Raw genomic sequence first — 24,701 nt, 5'->3', positions numbered from 1 at the left:
TTAGGATATAGTTTTTTGGACTCATTCAAAATGCATGCAAGGCCCGTGTTCCATTCACAGACGCACTGATAAACAATAGAATTTTTACCATACTTCTGGGTTTTAAAAGATGACACATTTAGTTTTCCATTGTGTATATTTCTAGTAGAGTAGGAATGTAATAGTCTACTTTCTGTGAAAAAGTTTGTGATAGGAGATGGTAAGTTTTTATTTAAGGAGTCAAAAACAAAAAGAAGATTAGAATACTTTACTAGCGCTGGAAATGTTGAAATGAAAAGTTTTTTGAGGAACTTCGATGTATCTGATTTAATTGGTTGCAAGTTTATTATTCTAATGGATTGACACTGAGACGATAGCAACTTGTTAATGAAATAGTTTCCAACTTGACCCCAAACTTGACAACAATATCTAAGATGAGATAAAAATAATGCATAGTAAATATTCTTTAGTGTAACTTTATCAACATAATGACGAATTATCGAAAGCATCAAGTTAGCTCAAGAGGAAAGTTCCATGAAAGATTGCAATCAATTAATACATCAAGATATTTAATAACTCCTGAAGGATAATAGTCATTTATTACTAATTTTGATTTCAATATTTTTAAAGAAATAGTTTTTTCTCAGAGATGAAAAAAAAATTAGTTCAGATTTTCTGTGTTGAGACATATTAGGTTAGCATTAAACCAGTGAATTATATCTTTTAGATCTGAATTAACATTTTTACATAAAGAATGATATGATTTGTTGATGTGTAAGAAATTTGCATCATCAGCAAACAGATGAACTGAAGAGAAGTGAACAAAGTTGATCAGGTTGTTAATGTAGATTAAAAATAAAAGAGGACCTAGAACAGAACCTTGAGGAACACCACACTAAACTGATTTATTACTAGAATTTAAACCATTAATACTTACAAATTGTTTTTGATCTGAAAGGTAAGATCGAAACCAGTTATTTACAATACCGCGAATTCCATAATGATTTAATTTAGAAATCAAAATACTATGGTCAACAGTATCAAAAACTTTTTGTAAATCAATAAAAACACCACAAACGAAATAATAAACTATGTAAATTTGGATGTTTAAGATACTTTTGATAGTTAATGTAAGACGAATGAATATTCGATTTGAGTTTATGAGCAATATTTGTAAAAAAAGTGTTAAATGATTCAGAGATTAGAGTTGGATCAGTTATATATATTTCATTTCCTTGCAAACAGTTGGGAGATGATTTATTAAAAATTTTAAAATTAATTAGAATGTTAATGCCTTTTCAAAGTTTGCGAAGATTTTTTACAATTCCTGAGAAAAAAATTTTTTAATGTTTTTTTTTTACTAAGTTTAATTAATGTAATTATCATATATTTATATCTTTTAAAAATACTTTTAGACGTTTTTTTATTATTAAGATCTTTAGATCTTATCATTTTTTGTTGGAAAAGATTGCGCATAGATTTTATAATTCCTTTTATAATCCATGGTTTGAATCAATGTTTGAAGTTTTTGATACTTGTTTTTTTAAGCAGGGCGTAGCGATCTAAAATCAATGTTGTTTTAGTAATAAACATTTGGAAACATGTGTTAGTATCATTGGACTTAATAACATCGTTCCAGTCAACTTTTGATAAATCAGATTTAAAATTTTCTTTATTAAAGTTTTTAAAACTCCTGCTATATAAATTGTGTTTGCGTGGTATAAATAATTTATTGAAGTTGGGACAAATACAAAATTGAGGTAAATGATCAGAAACAGAAGTTGTCAAATTTCCTGAAACAGTTTCATTAGCTACTAAACTAGAGAAAATACTATCAATAATTGTAGCAGAATGATCAGTAATTCTAGTCAGCAAAGTAAAGCAAGTTTAAAAAATTGAATTTCGGAATGTCATTATTTGATTGCATCAGATCAATATAATAATCACCAAGTAAGAAAATAGATTTATTTTCAGCAGATATTTTTTGAAGTAAGACAGACATGATATTATTAAAAATATTAAAATCCATGCAAGGGTGTCTACAAATGCAACCAACAATAATATTAGATTTTTTAGAAAGAATAACTTCAACAAATGTAGATTCTAAACAATTAGGTGTGTAAATCATTAAATCATCTCTTCATGTGCAAACTAGTTTTTTTGATAAATATAATAATTTACCATCGCAAGAGGATTCCGTTGGTGTGTGCTCAATGTTGTGATTATCAATGAAAACTGGATGAATTGAGGATGTTCCTTTTTTTAACCTTGTTTCAGTTATACCAATAATGGAAAAATCAAAATAAGTTAATGATAGTATTATGTTTAAATCTTCAAAGTGTTTTTGTAACGATATGTTTAGATGAAAAAAGGAGAGTGCTTATTTTATTAAAATTAAGTGTACATAAGTCGCTTATGTCATAATATTTACAAGCTATGTCTAATGAAGTAGAAATTTCTTCCTCAGTATCTAAAACACAATATGAAACATAATTATCAATTCGATTAGAGACTTTATTTAAATAAAAAGACAGGAAAAGATTTGTAGAAAGAGGTAAATCATCAGTTTTAAGAATTTTATCAGAAGAAAATAGCAATTTAAATTTATTATCTTGAACATCTATAAATGGAAAGACACTTTTAATACAGTTTACACAGTTCCGCAACGAGTGATTTAATTGTAGTAAACTGTACTTTACTTACTGTTACATTTTGTATGAGTCCAAAATAAACAAATATTACATTGAGATGAGTGGCAACTTTGGGTAATTAATTTTTTTTAAAAGTTTAAAGCCATAGTGGAACCACGGTATTAGAGAGAATGTAAGAAACAACAAGTAGGAAGTAAATAGCTATGTTATTAATAATTGTTAAAATAAAATAATACGTATGAATAGATTATTAGAAACAACAGATTACAACATCGAAAAAACTAACAATTATAATAAATAATAATAATAATGGTAGTTCAACAATAATGCAACAGCCAAACAAACAGTAAACTATAACATCAAAAAAACTAACAATTATAATAAATAATAATGGTAGTTAAACAATGCAACAGCCAAACAAACAGTAAAAACCAAAAGCCAAAAACAGTAAAGACCATGGTGCACAATTATAACCTCGTTATCTAAATCAAAAGCCATCAAAAGCCATCAAAAAATAGTAGTAAATTCAGTTTTCAAATTAAATTTATTACATTTTAAAACTATAGAATACATTCTAACAAATGCCAAGAGGAATTGCACTCTCCAATGAAGAAAAAGGTCAGATCGAAGCCTACAGGTCATTGCATTTATCAAACAGGGCAATTGCTTGCAAACTGAGACGCTCACCATGTTTGATCAATAATTTTGTAAATGATCCAACAAATTATTGGACGAAGCATCGAAGTTGTAGAAACCTTATACTTACAGCTCGCCAACAGCGACGAATTGTGCATGCCGCTAGTAACTGTATGGGACATCTTACCAAGACGTGTTTATGTAGAAGGAAAACAATATTTGAATGTAGATGAATTGAAAAAGGCAACTGTTCATGTTTGGAAGAACATATCTCTTGCAGATCTTAGAAAACATTCAGAAAGTATGCCAAATTCAAATTTGTGAAGTTATTCAGATTGGCGGCAATAAAACAAAGTATTAATAATAAATTCAAATTGCAATACAAAACATTATGGAATTTTGTAGAGTAAAATTGAAATGAGGTTATAATTTTGAACCAACATTTTTCTGAAATTTTCAAGTTTAATTAATGAAATGAAACCAGACTCTATTACAAATAAAATATTAATCAGGTAAGTTTAATTAATGAAATGAAACCAGACTCTATTACAAATAAAATATTAATCAGGTAAGATATTAGACAATTTAATTATTTAAAAATAATTATTTATTTGCGAGATCTTGAATTTTTGATGAGGTTATAAATTTGCACCGCACTGTATATATATATAAATATAACATATATATATTTATATATATATATATATATATATATATATATATATATATATATATTTATATAACATATATCATATATATACTTATACATCATATATATATATATATATATATATATATATATATATATATATATATATATATATATATATATATATATATATATATATATATATATATTTATATATATATATATGTATGTATGTATATATATATATATATTTATATATATATATATATATATATATATATATATATATATATTTTAAATGTTGACATCTTTAATAGATTTTATTTGTATAAATATTTTTAAAAAAACTTCTTTTTATGGATTAATTTCTATTTGTTAAAAATATATTTATTTTTACGATATTTTGAGGGAATATTGATACCCTCATTATCAAGAATATTAAAAACCGTTATAAAAAATAATATTAAACAAAACGGTCTAAATTTACAAAACTCTTTGTTAGAGTTTTTTAAGAGAGTTTTTTGTGACGTAAGAATTTGAACATGGGTTTCCAAAATGACGTTGTCACATAATTGCCATCATCCTGCTTAAGACCATTGTAGCAAAAGGTACTTTTGTTGTGTTGTATTTCCAACGCTTCCCTAACTTTCCTATTAAAACTATCTATTTCTATTTTTAAGGTATTGCGACCATTCCAGTGGAAATTTCCTTGGCAAATTTTGGAATGTTCAGTTACAGCTGAATTTTTCCCTTTACCTTACCTTACCTTCCCTTCCCTATATCTTCAGTCCAGTTTCACCTACATAACATTTGCCACAAGAGCACTCTAATTTGTAAACACCAGGATAGGAATTAACTGGTAATGTAGATTTATTTTTAGAACTATGTAGACTTTGGAGAATTTTGGGAGATTTAAACACTCGTGCGCATCCTGCTTTTTGAAAAACTCTTTGTAACTTAGGACTGATTCCAAGGATCCAGGGTAAAGACGCAAATTTTTTTGGAGACATTAAAAAATGTTGATTTTTCGTAAAATCTTTTTTGCTGTTAGCACTTCCTTTTGCAGACTTAACTAGTTTTTCCAGACTTTTCCTCTCATAGCCGTTTTCTACAAATACATCAATAAGAAACGACAACTCATCATCATTGTTATTTATTGTGCATAAACATAGTACTCTATGGACGAAACCAATAAAGAGACCACTGATAATTTTAGGGTCATGACATGAGTTTGGTTTAATTTGAACGTTTGTGATAGCAATTGTGCGATGTATTTTAAAAATATATATGTACCGGTTTTATTGTTGGTAACTGAAACATCAAGATAGTTTAATGTATTGGTTAAGTTGGTATATTCCATTGTGTATTGAATACTTTTGTGTTGTTTGTTAAGTAGATCTAAAAACTTTTGCCCATCTTCTACTACTTGGAATCTTGAATGAATATCATCGGCATATCTTTTAAATGATTTCACATGGATGTTGTTAAGCGCCAATGAAAGAGCATTACTTTCATGATATTGTAAAAAACACTCAGCAACTACCATCATAAGAGCTAACCCAATTGGTCCGGAGTTTTCCAGCTCATGAATATCATTTTCATATAAAAAATAGCAATGAGAAAGACAAAGTTCTAGAAGTAACCTGATCTCTTCAAAAGTTAATTTAGATATAAAGCTCTAGTTGTTTCCTAATCTTTCAACTAGTATAATGATTGCTTTTTTAATTGGGACCAAAGGGTACAAATTAACAACATCAAAGGAGGCCTGAACCTCATTCTTATCAATTTCCCGTAATCTTGCTGTATCCAGAAATTTTTAAACGCGTTTCATTTAAGTTTAGAGTGGGTTGTACCATATTGACTAAATATTTAGAGATGCTATATGTAGGTGTACCAATGGTGCTTACAATTAACCTCATTGGGTAACCTTTTTCAGGCTTATGGGGTTTAATTACTCCATATAACCACGGTGGCACGGCGTCATTCGGGTAGATATTTTTTTTTTTTTTTTTTGGTAAAACGTCCTAGTTATATATATATATATATATATATATATATATATATATATATATATATATATATATATATATATATATATATATACATATATATATATATATATACATATATATATATACATATATATATATACATATATATATATATATATACATATATATATATACATATATATACATATATATATACACATATATATATACATATATATATATACATATATATATATATACATATATATATATATACATATATATATATATACATATATATATATATACATATATATATATATATATATATATATATATATATATATATATATATATATATATATATATATATATATATATATATATATATGTATACACACAGTCTGTCCAGGAATTGCAATCCCGGAGGTCTTTTTTAATTCTGTGATTGCGGAATTAAAAAACAACAATCCTGAGATCCTGAGATTGAAAAATGGATATAACATCTGCATGGTATTAAATAGAATTCAGACAGTACATTTGTAACCAAAAATATTTAATATAGAAAGGCAGTTTACATTGCATTTTTGAAAAAAGCATGTTAATTTAACATGTTGATTATCTTAGAAATATATTAGGATAAATTATGTTTTATGTGCTTTTAAATACAACTTAAGGAAGCACAACATTTTTAAAGTTTTATTGCACAAATGCCTACGAATTTTTTTATTGAACAAAACAGCGGTCAATTACCAGTTAATTCCCGCTTAGCCTTGATATTTGTCGGTTTTACAGTCATTAGAAACATAGCTCTTTCTAAATATTTGTTCTGTGACCATATAGTTTCTTAATCCTTTGAATCTTTTTCGAATTTCTTCTTTGAATTTTTGATTTTTTGATAACTATTTATCATGTCTAACTGGTTGCATTCTTTTTTAATAACCTGATCAAGTTTCTCTTTAATATTTAAATAGATTAATTACAGACTCGGGTACCATTTCAGGCTTCTCAATCAAATCCAGCATATCAGACTCAACTGATGTTCTAACTAGAGCAGGATTAGAAGCATTTAATATCTCCAGCAATTTTATCTAAAGTTTTCGACATTTAAATGAAGAGGGTACTGTAATTATTTCTTTATTGACTTCAAATGGAGCTTCAACTGTTAAACGGCATTTAATGATTTAAAAATATAAATAGTATAAAGGTTATAACTATATATAGTATAGATATGTACATATGAATTGAATTTATTAAAAAATGTAATCTCAAAACTTTTTTTTTTAAAAGTCTATTGAAGTATAACTATGAAAAAATAATGCTGAAAAAACTCAAAGTGAGAGAGCAACAAAACAAGTTTATAAAATTCGAATTAAATTGTTCTTTTTTTTGTTTGTTTGTTAACTTTTAACAATTTTAAATGAATAGTTCAAAGTGAAAGAATGACAAAACAATTTTATACAACTCAAATTAATTTGTTTTTTTTTTAAGAAAATTTTAACTTGAGACTTAAATCTTTTACTTTCATTATTAAATGTTAATCATTATTTTTTTACTGTTATTAGGTACTTCTATGGCAACAAAAAAAAAAATGTTAACAGTTTTACTTTATGAAATGAAAAGTTTTGCTGTTTTGACTAAACAAATCAAGAAAATTAATGTTAACAAAATTTAAATTTAACACTACCAAATTATCTTTTATATGATTTCCTTAAACAAACAACTCAGGGAAATTTTGTCGCAAACTCCAGCAGCAGTCTTCCATTAAATTAAGTCCCACCATCCCTGATATCACTATTCCATTGTCAGTTAAAATCCTCACTAATTTTTGTACTTAAGCCTGGAAAATTGTGTAAAAAAAATTTGAAACATTTGCCACTTTTGGCACAAACTTTATTACACCAAGTTTAATATGAAGTGGCGAAAGTGATGATTTTGGCTAACTAAAATTAAACTAAATAAAATTGCTAGTTTAAACTCCCAAAATGAATTCTTGCTAGTTTAACCTCCCAAAATGAATTCTTGCTAGCTTAACCTCCCAAAATGACTGTTACATCGACTGACAAATTCGATGTAACAGTACTTTGTTTTTTTTTAAAAAACATTTAATTTGTAATTAAATTAATAGTTTTAACTTTCTGACAACACGCAAATGTCAAAAGTAATTAAAAGTGATGTATTTGTTGGCATAAGAATCATTTTTTACCTTCCGTATTCCCAAATGCAACAATTATAGAACTACATATATATATGTGTGTATATATATATATATACATACATATATATATATATATATATATATATATATATATATATATATATATATATATATATATATATATATATATATATATATATATATATATATATATACAATATATATATATATATATATATATACAATATATATAGATATAATATCTAAAAAAACATTAAAATAGATATGGATGTGCGACTAACGCAAAGATGTATTAAAAATAAACAGACTAGTAATATATTCAAACAATAAATAACTAAAATTTATAAAAATGGTCTAAACTATGTATGTATTTATTATTCATGGGTCGAATGCATTAAAATATTATAAATTGATGCTGTATTGAAATAGGTAAGTGTAGGTATCAATGGAAATATATCCACTAAATAGGGGTCATCTCGAATAATATGCCAATGCTTCACGACAATGTTATTGATATCTCTCCAGATATCACAATATGGAGTCACTATTGGTAATATATCTACATCTATATTTGTAGGGGGTTTATTAATTAGTTGATTTTGAATAAATTTCAAGGCTTTAGTAAATTGCAAATTTATATCTTCCACCGCGTAACCTCTTAACACAAAGATTTGCGCTAAAGCTAGCAGTTTTTTGGAAAGATTTTCCTGTTCTGATATAATTCTATTAAAGCATAACGCTTGGCTGTATATAATGCTTTTCTTTAGTAAACTCATTAACTTCACTTATTTAGATTACTTTTATTTCAATGGAGATAAAAAATTCTTTTTTATATAAATGATTGAAGTTCATACTATTTTAATAAAAATATTTATTAAATGATTTTAATATTATTACAAAAATATATAATAATTGATAACTAATTGACTTAACTATAAGCGAGAGGTTCCGAGTTTGATCCCCACCACGTCCCTGGTAGTACCGCGCTCAACTTGTTTCTCCGCGCAGCGGCCTTGTTCGTCAAGGTTCGTGTTTCGGAGTTATAGAGTTGAGAGAGGGTTATAACCACAATTAATTAGCCTCCTCATCTGTAGTGGCTTTCTGGGCCTTGGGGAGGTGAAATAACAAAAAAAAAAAAAAAAAAAAAAAAACTACGATCATTTTTTCTTTAAATTGTACTTGGTTTTGTTTTTTTAAATCTTATTTATTTTCTTGTAAGTTTTTGCTGCAAATCTCTTAAGTTTTTGCCACAAATCTTGCAAGTTTTTAATGTAAATCTCTAAAGTTTTTTCTGCAAATCACACAAGTTTTTTCTGCAAATGTCACAAGTTTTTGCTGCATATCCCATAAGTTTTTGCCAATAAATTGCAATTGATGAATTGATAAATTTAAAATTACTAATTGCACATTTGTGCTTCTTTTCTATAATAAGATTTTAATGTTATGAAGTTATTTCTTTAACGCCATTGACTTAAAATATTTCATTAGTATTTGAAATTATTGTACTTAACTAAGAATATATTTTCCTCCAACTGTACTTTTTAGTTTTTCTCGAAAATCATTGCAATAAATAAATTATTTTTAAAGTTAAAAGTTATCAATAATGTCTTTGCACATTTTTTTTTTCTATAAAGAAATCAGGAGAAAACATATGACGCATGAGAGTTATTTTAAACTATTAAAATCAGCTGGTAATTTGAATGTTAGTTATTTGATTTTATTTAAAGTTGTTTTAAAAGGAACATGAATTTGTTATTTTTTAAACATTAAGGTATTTGTTTATATATGGTTCCGAGTTCAATCCCCGCCATGTCCAGGAAGTAACGCACTTAACTTGCTTCGCCGTGCAGTGGCCTTGTTTGTCAAGGCTCGTGTTTCAGAGTTATAGAGTTGAGAGAGGATTAACCACAATTAAGTAGCCTCCTCACCTGTAAAGCCTTCTTGGTCTTGGGGAGGTAAATTAACATTAAAAAAAAAAAAATTCAGTCATGAAGACTACTACTAAGATAAAATTTTAAACAAAAAAATAAAAAATTTGATAGTCCAAAAAAAATAAATGACGTCAACCCTAATTGATTTCTTGATTGAAAAAAAAAAGTGCAAAGACATTATTGATAATTTCTAACTTATTTTAAAATAATTCATTTATTGCAATGATTTGACCATGTATTAGCCGGTCAAATTGACTGCTTGCCTTCGATTTCTTATTTTCCATGCCGGATACTGTTATGAAACAAAACACACTTTAAACTTTTTTGCTTCTGTTAGTAAAAAGATGCCAATGAGGTTGATAGTTTTTAAACCCATCTATTGCAAAATACCACTAACATTGCTACAAAAGACTAAGCCCTTCTATTGAAAAAAAATACTGTAAAAATTTTTTTCTGATACAATAAAAAAGTAATGTTGGTTTCCAGAATAAACAACTTTTTTTTTTACTTAAACGAGATGCCAAAATTTTAAAAGCTTCTTTGGTAAGTTCAGATCTCTACTACTGGTCTATTACTAAGTCATTAGGTGATTCTGATCAAATGGTTGGACATGGAGTGGAGTGGACATTAGAGTTGTTGAGGTTCCTAAGGATTATATTTATAGTCTGGGTCAGAGTCTTCATTTTACATATTTTGGTCAGTTTTACAGAGATACGAATCATCAGATGTCCTGGGTTATATCTCTAGCATAACTACTATGCAGAAGTAGCAGTTGTGGTGGTAGTTTTAAGGTTCTTACCAAATCATGGGTGTTACAATTACATCCCATTCTCCACTGGACCATAATTATAAAAATACAAGACATTTTTAGCATACTATATGAGACCCCTATGAGATGAGTACACAATTTTAAAGTAATGTTGATACAAAGTTCAGTAGTTGATATGGTTTTCCGAATTTTTTAAATATATGTTTGCCACAAATATAGCGAAAAACAATCTAGATAAAAAAACACAACATTTTTATGACAAAGCCAATCTATCAAATCATCTAAATAAAGAAAATAAAATAAAAAAATAAATAAGAAAATAAAAATAGTGTCTTAAAAAAAAAAAATCTAAATAAAAATTTTAATTGATTAATTGAGGGTACCTATAACTCAGAAACAGAATAGCTTCCTAATGCCAAAAAATTAATGTTATCAGTCAATATTCTTGACTTTGAGGGACAGCTGATGATTTTGAAAACTATACATGTATCACAGTGAAATGCATGGCCTCAATGCTGTTTGCGAAAAATTGTTGCCATATTTAATAAATACCTGTTATTAATTAATCAAGATAGAAGCAAAAAAATTTTTTTTAGTGTTGATCAGTGTTATATATGTTCCATTCAACATTCTGTTAAAAAAAAATGTAATGTCTTTTGTAAACAAATTAGTGTGTAGTTTGGAAAAACTTAATTATGAATACCCTGTGTCTCCCTTGCCTCCAACCTAACATTAACAAAAAATTTATAACATATATTTTATAACTTTTTTATATGTACATTTTATATTGATGACTTTTAAATTATGTATTATATAATTTAATACATAATTTACAATTCAACAATATAAATTGTACATATAAATTATAATATGTTGAGTTGTAACTTATTAAACCTTATTGACTTAAAATTAATTGAGGAAGATACCATGAAAGTTTATTAAAAAATATAATGTAAAATAAAGAAAAAGAATATCAAAATCTTTTAGAGTGTAAAATAAAAAATAAAATTAAAGTGTAAAAACAGGTACCTATTCCATTTTTGGATAACAGATCAGCAGCACAGGCTTTTTGAAGATCAGGATCATTAGCATCTTTCCATTCTTTAAACTTTTCACATGTAATTCTGTCATGCTGAGGCAGCCACTAAATAAAAAAATATATTCTGACATGGATTTTGAACCACTGTTCCTGTTTTTATCTGTCAAGTTGTCAAAAAATACTTTGTCTAGAATAACCTTCAAAAAAGTTTTTTCCTCTAAAAATAGTATTGCCTCACACTGGAATGCACTTTTGAACAAAAAACTCAACATAAAAGCTTAATCTTTGTACATAGTTACAACAAGTTACACAGTTACAACAAAGCATCATTTTCTGTAACTACCAAAAGTATACAAGCTAATTTGGTAGGTAATATTCTTATTTTCTTAAATTAAAACTTTTTAAAATGTTTTTGGCAGATATAAAAACACTACTGAGGCATTGGCAGATATAATAACACTACTGAAGCACACTACTGTAGCATTTGTTGAAAGGTAAAGCTGAAGTAGTACAAAAGAAGTTTGATTACTTCTTCAGTGCTACTTGAGAACTTCTATTGTGGACAATTTTACTACGAAAGTAATAAAATTTTTATTACTTCAGTTGCAAAAGAGTTCACAATAGAGTTACTCAAGCATAATGTAGTATCTTTCTATCAAAATTATACTGTTAACAATAGAATTAAATTGATTTTCAATTTAAAATTATTATAAATAAATAAAAAACTAAACCAATTTAAAAACTAATTAAAAATTAAATAAATAAAAAAGATAACCTTCTCTTTGCACAAAAAACAGGTATAATTTTGACATTTATTGCAGCACATTTTATTATCTTTGTTTTCCCAGATATAACCATAATTAGGACACTAAAAAAAAAAAACAAAGGCTAAATTGTTTGCAAACTTAACAACTTATGAATAAAACTTTGATGGAATAATAGGTAAAATAAATCTCATCTTTTTTTCCCTAATTTATTAATTAGTGCCTAACCAGATCATATCTTGTGTACCCAGACACAAGATCTATAGTGTACACTGTACACTCCAGAAGATGGAGTGCACTATGTTTGTGAAATATATTGTATGAATGCACAATGTTTGTGTAATTTTTTACAACAGAGACCGAATTAGTATCTGTTGAAAAACCACACAATATCATGATCCCTAGAAATGCTTTGTTGGGGGAATAGAACTTCAACTGATAGTCATTGAGATAAAAATCCTAAAAACTGGTTACACCCAGGGTGTTACCCAGTCAATTGGCATTGCTTATACAGCAGAATTCCCAATGGGTTTAAAATTCCTAAAATTCAGTTACCTTTACATTTTATATATCTCAAAAGCACGTTAAAAAATATATTTCTGGCGAACACCCTGACGCCGTCTGCAGGAGAAAATTTCAAATTTTGCATAAAGCCACATTAATCAACCTGAAATATATAAAAATTGTTGTAAAACTTGTTATCACTTTAATTTTCTACCAATAATAGTTTTAATTTATAATAATTTATAGATTATTTCTAATAGTAATTAACAATAATTATTGTTAAATGTTTGTTATAGAAACTGCTATAGAATATTTTATTTATTTTATTTTTTTGGTTTTAGAAAAAAATATAAATCATTTATGTGTTTTTTGTATGTATTTGCTTGTTCTGTAAAATAATATGAAAACTGTTCCAGTCAAATTGTTTCGCTATAACATTTCTCTTCTTCTTGTGTCTTTGTAAGAATAAATGCTTATTAACTAGCTTTATGATTGAAATAGTTAAACAAATTTTGAAGCAATTGACTTTAATGATTTAAAACAACCTAAATAATCCTGACTTGAAACGACTTTAAATTAATTCAAGAGTTCCAACTGGCACTTATGATTGCTACTGTTCCAATTTTTGGAGGCTTCAAACAGGAGAGATTCAAAATAAACCTTTTTTGACTACACAACCATTAAAGTTACCTGTTACAAGAGATTGTATTAGCCCAACTATAGAAGTTTACCCTGTTGATTTGTTGAAGTTGTTTTAAAAAGTTTACCCTGTTGAATTTAACCTTTACATACTTATTGTATGTAAAGGTTAAATTTTGTTATGAGGATTACAGTTCTTATGAAAAAAAAAAAAAAAAAAATGAAGCTAAAGAGTATTGTCTGTATATATATATTTTGTTTACTTTCAATCTTTTCAAATTTTCTTGTGCCATTTTTACAATTTTTGTTTGCACATGTTTATTGTTTGCATATATGTTTTTTTGATAGGCATGTGTATGTGGTAATATGTGCTTTATAGTTGTTTTATCAATGTGTTTTTATAATAATGCAAAGTGTTTTTTTCATGTTTGTGTATGTGTTAATGTGTTATATAATTGTTTTATAAATGTGTTTAAATATGTTTATACAAGGTTAAATATATATATTATGTTTATAGTTGGTAGGTATGTTTATACTATGTTATTTCCATGTTTTTAAAGTGCTGTGACTTATTAAACGTGTAGACCAAGATTTGTCAACCTGCAAAAGAGATAAAGCGCCTTAAAAAATTGATTGATCAAAAGGATGGTATTTCACAGCCTGGTCTTGCAAAACAATTTCATGTATCACAACCGTACATATGCAAAACTATTCACCAAAAAACTATTCATTATCGTAAAAGAACTAAAACACCAAAAAAAACACCGGCTCAAAAAGCAGCTGTTCAAAGTGCCGCAGTTTGGTTTCGATTTTTCGGAAAAAAATTGTTATTAATTACGATGAATCGTATTGTTATTTGAGCAACACTAATATTTCTGGAAATGCTGGATTTTACTCTTCTGACATAAATGCAGCATCAAATGATGTAAGGTTACAAAGAATAGACAAATTAGAACCAAAATTACTTGTTTGGATTGCATTCTCTACAAAGGGAATCTCTCAGCAGTACATTGCTCCATCAGGCCAAGCAGTCAATGAAGATGTGTATATTTCAAAATGTCCTGCTAGATTGGAGAAATTCATTGAAAAACATCATAAAAATGACAACACTGTTTTTTGGCCAGATCTAACTTCGTCGCATTATTCACATAAAGTACAAAATTATCTTAAAGCAAAAAATATTGAATTTGTACCAAAAGAGCATAATCCTGCTAAGAATTATGTCCACTTGAAGATTTTTGGTCTGAACTTAAGTGATTAGTGTACAACAAAAACTGGCAAGCTGAAAACCAAGGCAAACTTAAAAAGCAGATAGAGTTTTCAATTAAAAGAATCGACATAGAACGTGTACATCGGCATGCTGCCACCACATTCACAAGAGTAGGCACTGCTTGTTGTCATGGTATGAAAAACTTATAAATCTATTTATTTTTATTATTTAGATATTTTTTGTTATTATACTTTTTAAATTGTTAAAAAAGATGATTCCATTAAAAAGTTATACCATTTCTAATTTTGTCCAGATTTTTAGTCATCACATGTTATTGTTGTGTGTTGTTGTTGTGATGTTGTTTTTTTGTAATCTTTTGAGTTAATAGACATTTGGCTTACCTTCACGTTGGTGTCTTGTTAAAAATGATAAATTATTAATTTCATTATTAAAAATCACTGCTTTTAAACATTCACTAAAAGCCACAACAAGATATTTTGCCGTATATACAATTTATTTTATCTCAATTTGATTTTTTGTCTTTAGCGCTGTTTATTACATGATTTTGCTATAATCATTTTGAAACCATGATGTACCAGCATAAATTATTTTCTAAAAGCTAACATGAAATAATAATATTTAGCAACTACCACTCTGGTAAATCACAACAGCTTTTCTCTATAAGGTATATTGATTTTCATTTTTTGTATGTAATGTTTTTCTTATTTATTTACTTATTTGTTACATTTTTTATTTTAGATTTATCAGATAATGTATTTATGTGGTATAGAAGAACAAAATATTGTAAAGTTTTATTAATTTTTTAAAATTGTTTACTAATAATTTTTTTAAAGAAATAATATTGAAGTTTGCAAAAAAGGGTTTACAACGTTTTTCTTTTTAACTTTTCTGTGTTAGCAATATGTTTATTATTGGAATTTTGGGTTTTTAATAATTTTTTTAAATTATTATTTGCTAAGTTAATTTTTTTCAAATATCTCCAAGCTGATATATATATATATATATTTTTAAAGTCATGAGATTATTGTATAATTTATTTAAAATGACAGTTTGTTATATATAAAAATTATTTGTGTGTGCTATTTAGAGTAGAAAAAAAATTATATAGGAAAGATCACAATCTTCGAGTTTCGTTTAAGACTTTTTTGTTACTACTTTCAAATAAAAGTGAAGTTTAAATGGATGATATTAGGCTAGAAGCAGATATTAGTTTAGAAAATGGAAATGTTAATAGGCAAGTTAATCGTTGCTGAAATAGAAGAGATTAGGCAAATTATGTTACATTATTTCAGCATTACAATTATAAACTTTCAGTTAGATAATTTTTTTCTTCACTCTGTTATGGCAAAAAACTATTTCAGCAATATGCGATATAACAAACTGAGAAGCGAGCAGTATGATGCTTTACACAAGCATGTAAACAACCTTGGAAATGATCATAATGTTAGACTAGGGTGTGTTGTAGTTTTGCCATCAACTTATGTAGGAAGTCCTAGAGCTTTAAAAGAAAACTTTGAAGATGCCTCGGCTATAATTAAAAAGTATGGTAAACCAGGTCTTTTATTACTTTCACTTGCAATCCAAAATGGCGCGAGATAACTGAAAATTTATATCCAGGTTAGACAGCAAATGATAGACCTGACTTGGTTACTCGAGTATTTAAACTCAAATTAAATAACCTTCTCAATCACATTTTTAAGTACGGTGTATTAGGGAAAGTTGTAACACATGTCAGGTTATTAAATTTCAAAAGCGTGGTTTGCCACATATTTTACTTCACTTTGCAAATGATGATAAGCTTGAAACAGCACATGATATCAATAATTTAATATCTGCAGAATCAAAGTCAAAGGTCGGTTGTCACATTTTAGAAATTGTTCAGGAGAGTGGAAATAGTAAAATAATTAGTCTTTATTGGCTTATTCTTGATGGGTAAATTTATGTAATATTGTTTGTGTTTTATTTAACCTGTCTTAAGGCACATGAAATATAATTTCATGTGCCTTAATGTGCAATACAAAAAAAAAAGAAAAAGTTAAATAAAAAAAGTGAAAAGTTGTTTCTGGACAACAGACGTTTTTCCTTTGAACATTGTAGGACACCAGACATTTTATATTGACCTAATTTTGTTTCACATTGTCGTAGGACAACAGTCTCAATACCTCTGTGTAGATACTGAAAAAACTAAAAAGGTCTCATACATAACTCATTTTCACAAAAAACTGGACAACTGACCTTTGTCTTCTGAGGTACAGATATTAAGATTTAAAGTTTATTTTAGTTTATAGTTTTGGTTTAGTTTATAGTTATTTTTAGTTAGTTTTAGCTTCAGTTATCTTTTTTCTTACTTTAGACAACTTTAAGGAGAAAATGAGGGGAATAGGTAAAAAAATTATAATTATATATTTATATGTAAATATTATTTATCGATTATTCTGAGGTATATTTTTTTGTCTTTAGTGTCTGGTAGAAGTATAACTGAAAGGGCTGTGTTTTATATCTTATATATTTTGTATGGAGAAATATGAGCCATATGTGAAAGAATTTAAATATTAATACGCTAACGAATATTATTAGTGCGCATAGTTACGCATAGTTACGCCTATTGTTCGTATTGTAACTTACGGTTCTGTATTCTGTAAAATACACTATTTCTTAGTTTTTAAATAGTTTCAAGACTTTTTTAATGCGTGGTTATATGTTCCATGCCGTCTTTCGAGTAAGCTGATGTACTTTTAGAGCTGATGTACTTTTATTCTCAAGAAGAATTGATGTTGTTCATTGTTAAAATAAAAATTTAAATAATCGTTTGTTTGTTGTTGGTTGTTTTTATTTTTTTAATTTTTATAGCCTGTTTTCATTTTTTAGAAGATGTTAGATTATTTATAGATTAAGATTATTAGATTATTTATAGATTAAGATTATTTTTTGTAGAAAGAATAATAAGAATAAAATTTTATTTATGTTCTTAATATGAAAAGTTAAATAAAATAAGACTGTTGTTTGTGGTCATGTAAGTTTATATACATAAGTTAGCGTTTATTTAAATCTATTTTATATTTTTCTATATCTATATGTATATTTTATATTCTTAGGAAAAATAATAAAGAATAGAAAAATTCTTCTGAAATTTGTCAAAAGAATGTTGTGTTATGCTTCATTTTAAGGTATCTGTATTTTTGTTTATTAGAAATTTTTGATTTTGTTCTTAAATGGTTTCATCTTTTTCATTCTAATGTTTTGAATTGTAGTCTGCATTCTCTGTTACATTAAAAATAATTGATGCTAATAAATGTTGTTTTATAGTTGTTAAAGGTTTGCATATATGTTTATACTATGCTCAAAGTTAAAAAGTTTTTGATAAATACGTGTATGTGATGATATATGTTATATAGTTGTTTTATAAATGTGTTTATATAAATGTTTTTATAATAGTATGAAATGTATTTTTATCTAATGTGTACATGATTGTTAAATGAGGTGTTTTAATATGTTATATAAAATTAAAAAAAAATATTGTGTTTTATAATTAGTATAACTATAACACACAATATATTTGAGATATAGATCTAGAGCAAGATTTGTCAACCTTACCAGTCAAGCGGTGTTACTGCTTTAGGTCTAAGTGTAGTCTAGCCTTCAATATAACTATTCTGAAAATACATAACTTTATCTTTAATAATTTTTTGTGTAATGTTGTTACCTTTGGCTTATCTTTATGTTAGTGTCTGTTGTTAAAAATGATTAATAGATAGTTTCATTACTAGAACTCGCTGCTTTTGTTTTTTAATATGAATACATTAATATAATTTCTTCAAGCAGAAACATAAATTAGTGACTTTTATCTGAAATAGTACAGTGAATATTATTATTATTAGTGCGCATAGTTATACCTATTGTTCGATATGAGTTACAATTCTGTATTCTTACAATTCTGTATACACTAATTCTTAGTTTTTAAGTAGTTTCCAGACTTTTCTTAACCAAGTGTTTTCTTAAAGAAGTCATGACCTTTTATGGTATGAGTTAAAAATGTTTAAGTTGACATTAGGTAGATAATATTTAGTAGCTTGAAATGATAGGTAAAATAAAATCTTTTTAAAATTTTATTAAGTAATTAGTTTGTTGTAATCTTTTTTTAAATTGTACTTTGAAATTTAAAGCTTCGTGTTATAGATATTAATATTGAAAATATAAGTTACTATAATTCTTAGATGGGGTCTACCGTTAAAAGATATTTATGGGTAGTTTCATGCTTTCACTTGCTTTTAATAATTGGGATAAAAGCCATGACAACATTTTGTTATAAATAAAATTTATCTATAGTAATGTTAAAACCTTTGCTCTTTGAAAAAAATGTTTCTGGCTTTTCAATAAGTGTATAATAATTTCTCTTGCATGAATGAATTGTGGTTTAGGATATAATTGTGTTATTATATGTTTGTTTTTCTATATTTAATATAGCATTAATCATTTTCATACATTTTTATTTAAGTTTAATTGTTTATAATTTATTAAGATTTAGATTATTAGAAAATTCATGTTTACAGAGTTGTTATTAATCATAATCGAGTTGTTGTACCAAGGAAATTGTAGAGGTTTATTAATAGAATATACTATATATGTTATAAAGAAAATTTTGGATTTCATATGTTTTCACTAATAAATAGTTCAATATATATATATATATATATATATATATATATATATATATATATATATATATATATATATATATATATATATATATATATATCTTTGGAGTTGCAGCAGCATCATAGTTTGTGTGTTGGAGGGGGGGATTTACAAACCCGCGTTAATAACCTGTTTTGTACATAACGCATTTATAAGTTTTATTATGCGTCTTGTTCAATGTTTTCTCCCAACACATGAACTATGACGCTGTCCACGACTCCAAGGATATATGTATGTATATATATGTATGTATGTATGTATGTATATATATATATATATATATATATATATATATATATATATATATATATATATATATATATATATATATATATATATATTTTATTAGAAACACTTTACTGTTTCTAATAAAAAAGGATATTTGTTTGTTTCTAAATTTTTTTTATTAGAAACAAAATAAATTTTAACTTTTTTTTATAAGTCTTTGTTAATATAGGTTGCAGGTTTTTTCTTAACTTTAATTAAATAAACTTAAGAAAAAGTAATACAGGTGTATTACTTTTGATGATGGCTAATTATTTTTATTTTGCTTTCAATCGGTTTCTTTATTTTATAATTTTTCGAATAAGATTTTTTTAGTTATTTATTAAGTTTTATTATTTTTTTGTTAACTTTAGAGTAGTATAATAAAGAAATAATAAGTGTTGCTTTGATAAATATGTTTAATGATAATGATGACATTGATATGGATGATAGGCTAGATGAAGTTATGTATTTACAAGACGATGTAAGTGCTATAAAGTGTTTTGAAAATAATCGTAGACGAAATGAAAGAAATAGACTTAGGCAAGAAGAAATTTACAAAATGAAAGAAATAGGCTTAATCAAGATGAAGTTATTTGTGGTCAAAATGAAAGAAATAAGCTTGATCGAGATAATGTTAATCGTCGCCAAAATGAAAGAAATAGGCTATTGAGGCGAGGTTAATCATCGCCAAAATGTAAGAAGATCTGTTAGACAAGGACAAATGTATTCTATAGTAATGCTATTCCAGATTATAATTATTTAGGAGAAATGTATCAAATTTGTCAGCACTGTGGTGCTAAGAAATTTCCAGATGAACCACATTTTCTATGTTGCCATAATGGTAAGGTAACTTTGCCTCCACTTTCACCATTTACACAAGTTTTACAGGATTTATTTACAGGGAGTTATGTAGATCGTAATGCTAATGTTAATTTTTTAAAACATATTCGAAATTATAATGCCTGTCTTTCTTTCGCTTCTTTTAAAGCAACTGTAGTTCAACCAATAAATCATGGGCCTCCATGTTTTAAAATGTGGCCAGATTTATCATCGTGTAGGTTATCTTAGGCCAGATCAAGATATTCCACCTATATATTCTCAACTATATATATATGATCCACCTGCAGCAGTAAATTTTAGAATGCAACAATGTGGTAATGATCTTTGTTTACGTGATTTAATGTTTCAATTGCAAACTATAATTACTGAACAAAGTCCATTTGCTCTTGCATTTAAAAATATGGCTGAAGTAGAAGATGAAGAAATTCGTCAAGCAGCAGCTATAGAAGGTCACCGAGCTTCTGTTGCAAAAATGTCTTTACTTGAAGGGGGTGATAGGCGTCGCTATAATCTACCTTCACATGATGAAGTTGCAGTTGTATTTGTTGGCGAAGATGGTGCTCCCCCAACTTCCAGGGAAGTTGTTATTTACCCAAGAGGTCATCCTTTAAAAATTGTATGAAGTATGTCAGCCAACTTAGATCCTATGATTTATCCTCTCTTTTTCCCAAAAGGTGATGCTGGTTGGCATAATCAGTTAGTGCATAACCCTGAGCGTGCTACACTGGTTAGAAATTGTGTTACATTATCTGCATTATATTGCAGGCAAAAGGAGCAACATCTTGGGAGGATTTGCGTACTGTTAAAGGAATAGTTCTTGAAACCTTTCGTGAAGCATGTGTTTTAAAAGGTTTGTTGCAAGATGACACTGAATGGCAGAATACTCTTTCTGAGGCAGTTTTAACGTGAATGCCTAAGCAAATTAGACAGCTGTTTTCAGTTATTTACAAATGGATCTACATTGCATGGTTTATTCAAAATTCCTGTCCCAATATTGGATAACAGCACATGTAATGTAACCCCTAACTCTATACATGGACATTTTTTAAAACAAGTTAGTTTGTTTTTGCTTGATGAAACATCCATGATACCTAAACATGCCTGAAATGCAATTGATAGATTGTTAAAAGATGTTTGCAACAACAACTTTCTGTTTGGAGGAAAAGTCATTTTTTTTGGTGGTGACTTCAGGCAAATACTGCCTGTTGTGAAAAGAGGACAACCAGCTGAAATTGTAGAATCGTGTATAAAATGTTCCTTACAGTGGCGATGGGTGCAGACATTTACATTAACTGAAAATATGAGAGTACATAATGGGGAAAGAGAATTTTCCCAATGGCTATTAAAACTTGGTAGTGGAACAATGCCTGTCGAAGAGGAGGGTCCTTTTAAAGGATGCATTGAAATACCTTATCAGTGCATTATTAGAGAAAATGTCTCTATTGTTGATAAGATTTTTGGAGATGTTGAGCAACATGATTATTCTAAATGTGTCATTTTAACACCCACTAATGTGGATTCATTATCAATTAATGAAGAAGTGCTTGAATGTCTATCGGGTCAAGTCAAAATTTATTTAAGTGCTGATCAAATTGAGACTGATGACATTAATGAAAGAAATAACTTTCCTGTTGAGTTTTTGAACAGCTTAACTCCTTCAGGTATGCCTCCTCATTGTTTGAAATTGAAAATTGGTTGTGTAATTATGCTACTTAGAAATTTAGATCTCAAAGCTGGGTTATGCAATGGCACTCGAATGAAAGTTTGTGCTCTTCAAAATAATTATATTGATGCAGAGGTTTTGACAGGTATTTCCGGTGGTAAACGGGTATTTGTTCCTCGAATTCACTTGGCTCCATCAGATTCTAATTTACCTTTTGTTCTGAAACGCCGTCAGTTTCCTGTCAGATTGGCATATTCAATGACAATTAATAAAAGTCATGGTCAAACATTTGACAGAGTTGGTGTATATCTAAAAAAACCTCATTCTCATGGGCAACTATATGTTGCATGTTCAAGAACTAGAGCATTTAATAGTTTGTTTTTCAAAATTGATAAACATACCATTCAAGGTATGGTCGGTGAAAAATGTTATACAAATAATGTTATATTTTCTAATGTTCTTAATTTATAGTCTAGCTTTTTTACATTTCTAAATGATTATATCTTGCAAGCACGAGCTGTATGATGTTGGTAATGACTTTTAGTTATTAATTATACTTTAATATATCAATTGTACTTTTTATCATTTGTCCTTTTTTTTGTTTAAACATTTGTTCCAAAATTCCATATAAAATTCCAAATGTTGCATTAACAAAATAGCATAAATTTTGAATTATTTAATAAATGGTTTTCAAAAATGTTTTATTTACAAATATACTCGAATTTTAAATGATTATTGTTTTAATATTAAACATTTAATTTTTTTTATAAAAAATTATAGAAAATGCAACCAGTTTTTGTTATTTTGCCTACTGTTATAACTGCTTTTAAATAGTTATTAGTGTTATAATTCATAGCCAAATGTGTAAAGCTAGGTCGTTAAACTAGCCAAGCAAGGGTGTGTAGTGCTAGGCCATAAAACTAGCCAAGCATGTGTTGTGTCTTGCAGTGTATGTAGAGCTAGGCCGTTAAACTAGCCAAGCAAGTGACTTGCAGTGTGTGTAGAGCTAGACTGTTATGCAAGCCGGCTATTCTTTATAACTAAAAATCTATTTAAAAAGAAAAAAAAAGTAGCGATCAGCAAAATTGCAAACTTTGCCAGCCAAGAGCTTTAGTTAGCAGAGCTGTGAGGCAGCATTTAGTGCCAAAAGGTGTTTGGATCATCTATAAGTTACGTAACGCAAACTTATACAATAAAACAAAAAAGTGCAAAAGTTTTCCCTCGCAGAGTTTTAATATTTAGATAAATTAAAGCATTAAGATTAATGAAAATTGACGCGTAAAAGAGCTAAATATCTCTAACTTCTGTTTTTAGATATATTTTGCGTTGCATAAATTATGGACGATCCCTTACTGTTTATATTTAATGTCTGTTGTTTAGCCTTTTATAGCTATATATATAAAACACATGTCTGTTAATATTTTGTGTAATTACATCCTACAAATATCTTTAGCTATTTGCTATTGCTTTGCGTAATTGTTGTGATGTTATTGTTGAAATGTTTTGTGTTGATAGACAGCTTGGCTTACCTTACAGTGGTGCCTATCGTTAAAAATTACAGGTAGTTTTTCTAACTGCTTTTATTTTTTCACTAAAAGCCTATATAGCATTTGATTTTACTATAGTACAATTGTTTATATCTCATTTTTTTTATCTTTAGTGTTATTAATATTTTTGCTCTTTGATTGAGATTAAACGAGTTGGCTTTTCATTTAAGATAAAGATATTATTGGTTTTAAAAATAAGCACCATTGCCAAAGTGCTTACAAAATTAAGTGGTTTTTAAAAATCTTTCTATTTTGTTCTTTTTTTTAATTTCTTTTTTTTCTTTTTTTTTTTCCTTTTTACTTATTTTTCTATAACTTCCTACTAGCATAGAATCACGTAGCTTTTTAATCGTTTAATCGTCGTCCCTATCAATAATAAATATTTTTAATTATTTTAATGTGGTTTTCTTTACAACAGGCTATGCTTGACTCTTCGGTCCTGGAGATAGCGGCTATTATAACTCATTTGGGCAAGTGCCTTCAACGTTAATTGTTTTTTAAGAAAAATATGTTTTATATAGATTTTTTTTTAATATTTTTGTTACATATTTAACCAATTATGATGTAAATAAATTTATTTTTTGTGTATGTTTGTAAAAAAATTTGTTATTAAAGTGAACACAACTGTTCTATATATGGTTTTAACATCTCTTTTATAGCCTTTTCAGCTCATTAGGCCGGGTTAATAAAAAAAAGCAATTGCTTTTATTCAACGCTTTTAGACTAA

At 27.2% G+C, this 24,701-nt stretch overlaps 1 protein-coding gene across 3 annotated transcripts in view; it reads right to left on the bottom strand.

The window, feature by feature from the left end:
- The window catches only part of LOC136092472 (E3 ubiquitin-protein ligase RNF31-like), a 123,962-nt gene that overhangs the window by 9,884 nt on the left and 89,377 nt on the right, over positions 1–24,701 (bottom strand). For all 3 annotated transcript variants that reach the window (XM_065820753.1, XM_065820754.1, XM_065820755.1), the window contains 2 exons: positions 12,600–12,692; positions 11,815–11,929 (listed from right to left, as the gene is read on the bottom strand). In XM_065820753.1, the coding sequence (XP_065676825.1) occupies positions 11,815–11,929; positions 12,600–12,692 (208 nt within the window). The remainder of the gene's footprint in view (positions 1–11,814; positions 11,930–12,599; positions 12,693–24,701) is intronic.

The sequence above is a fragment of the Hydra vulgaris genome, chromosome 15, assembly GCF_038396675.1.
Source record: "Hydra vulgaris chromosome 15, alternate assembly HydraT2T_AEP".
Lineage (NCBI taxonomy): Eukaryota > Metazoa > Cnidaria > Hydrozoa > Anthoathecata > Hydridae > Hydra > Hydra vulgaris.
Note: the sequence above shows the minus strand (reverse complement) of the source record. Positions and strands in the feature narration are given on the sequence as shown.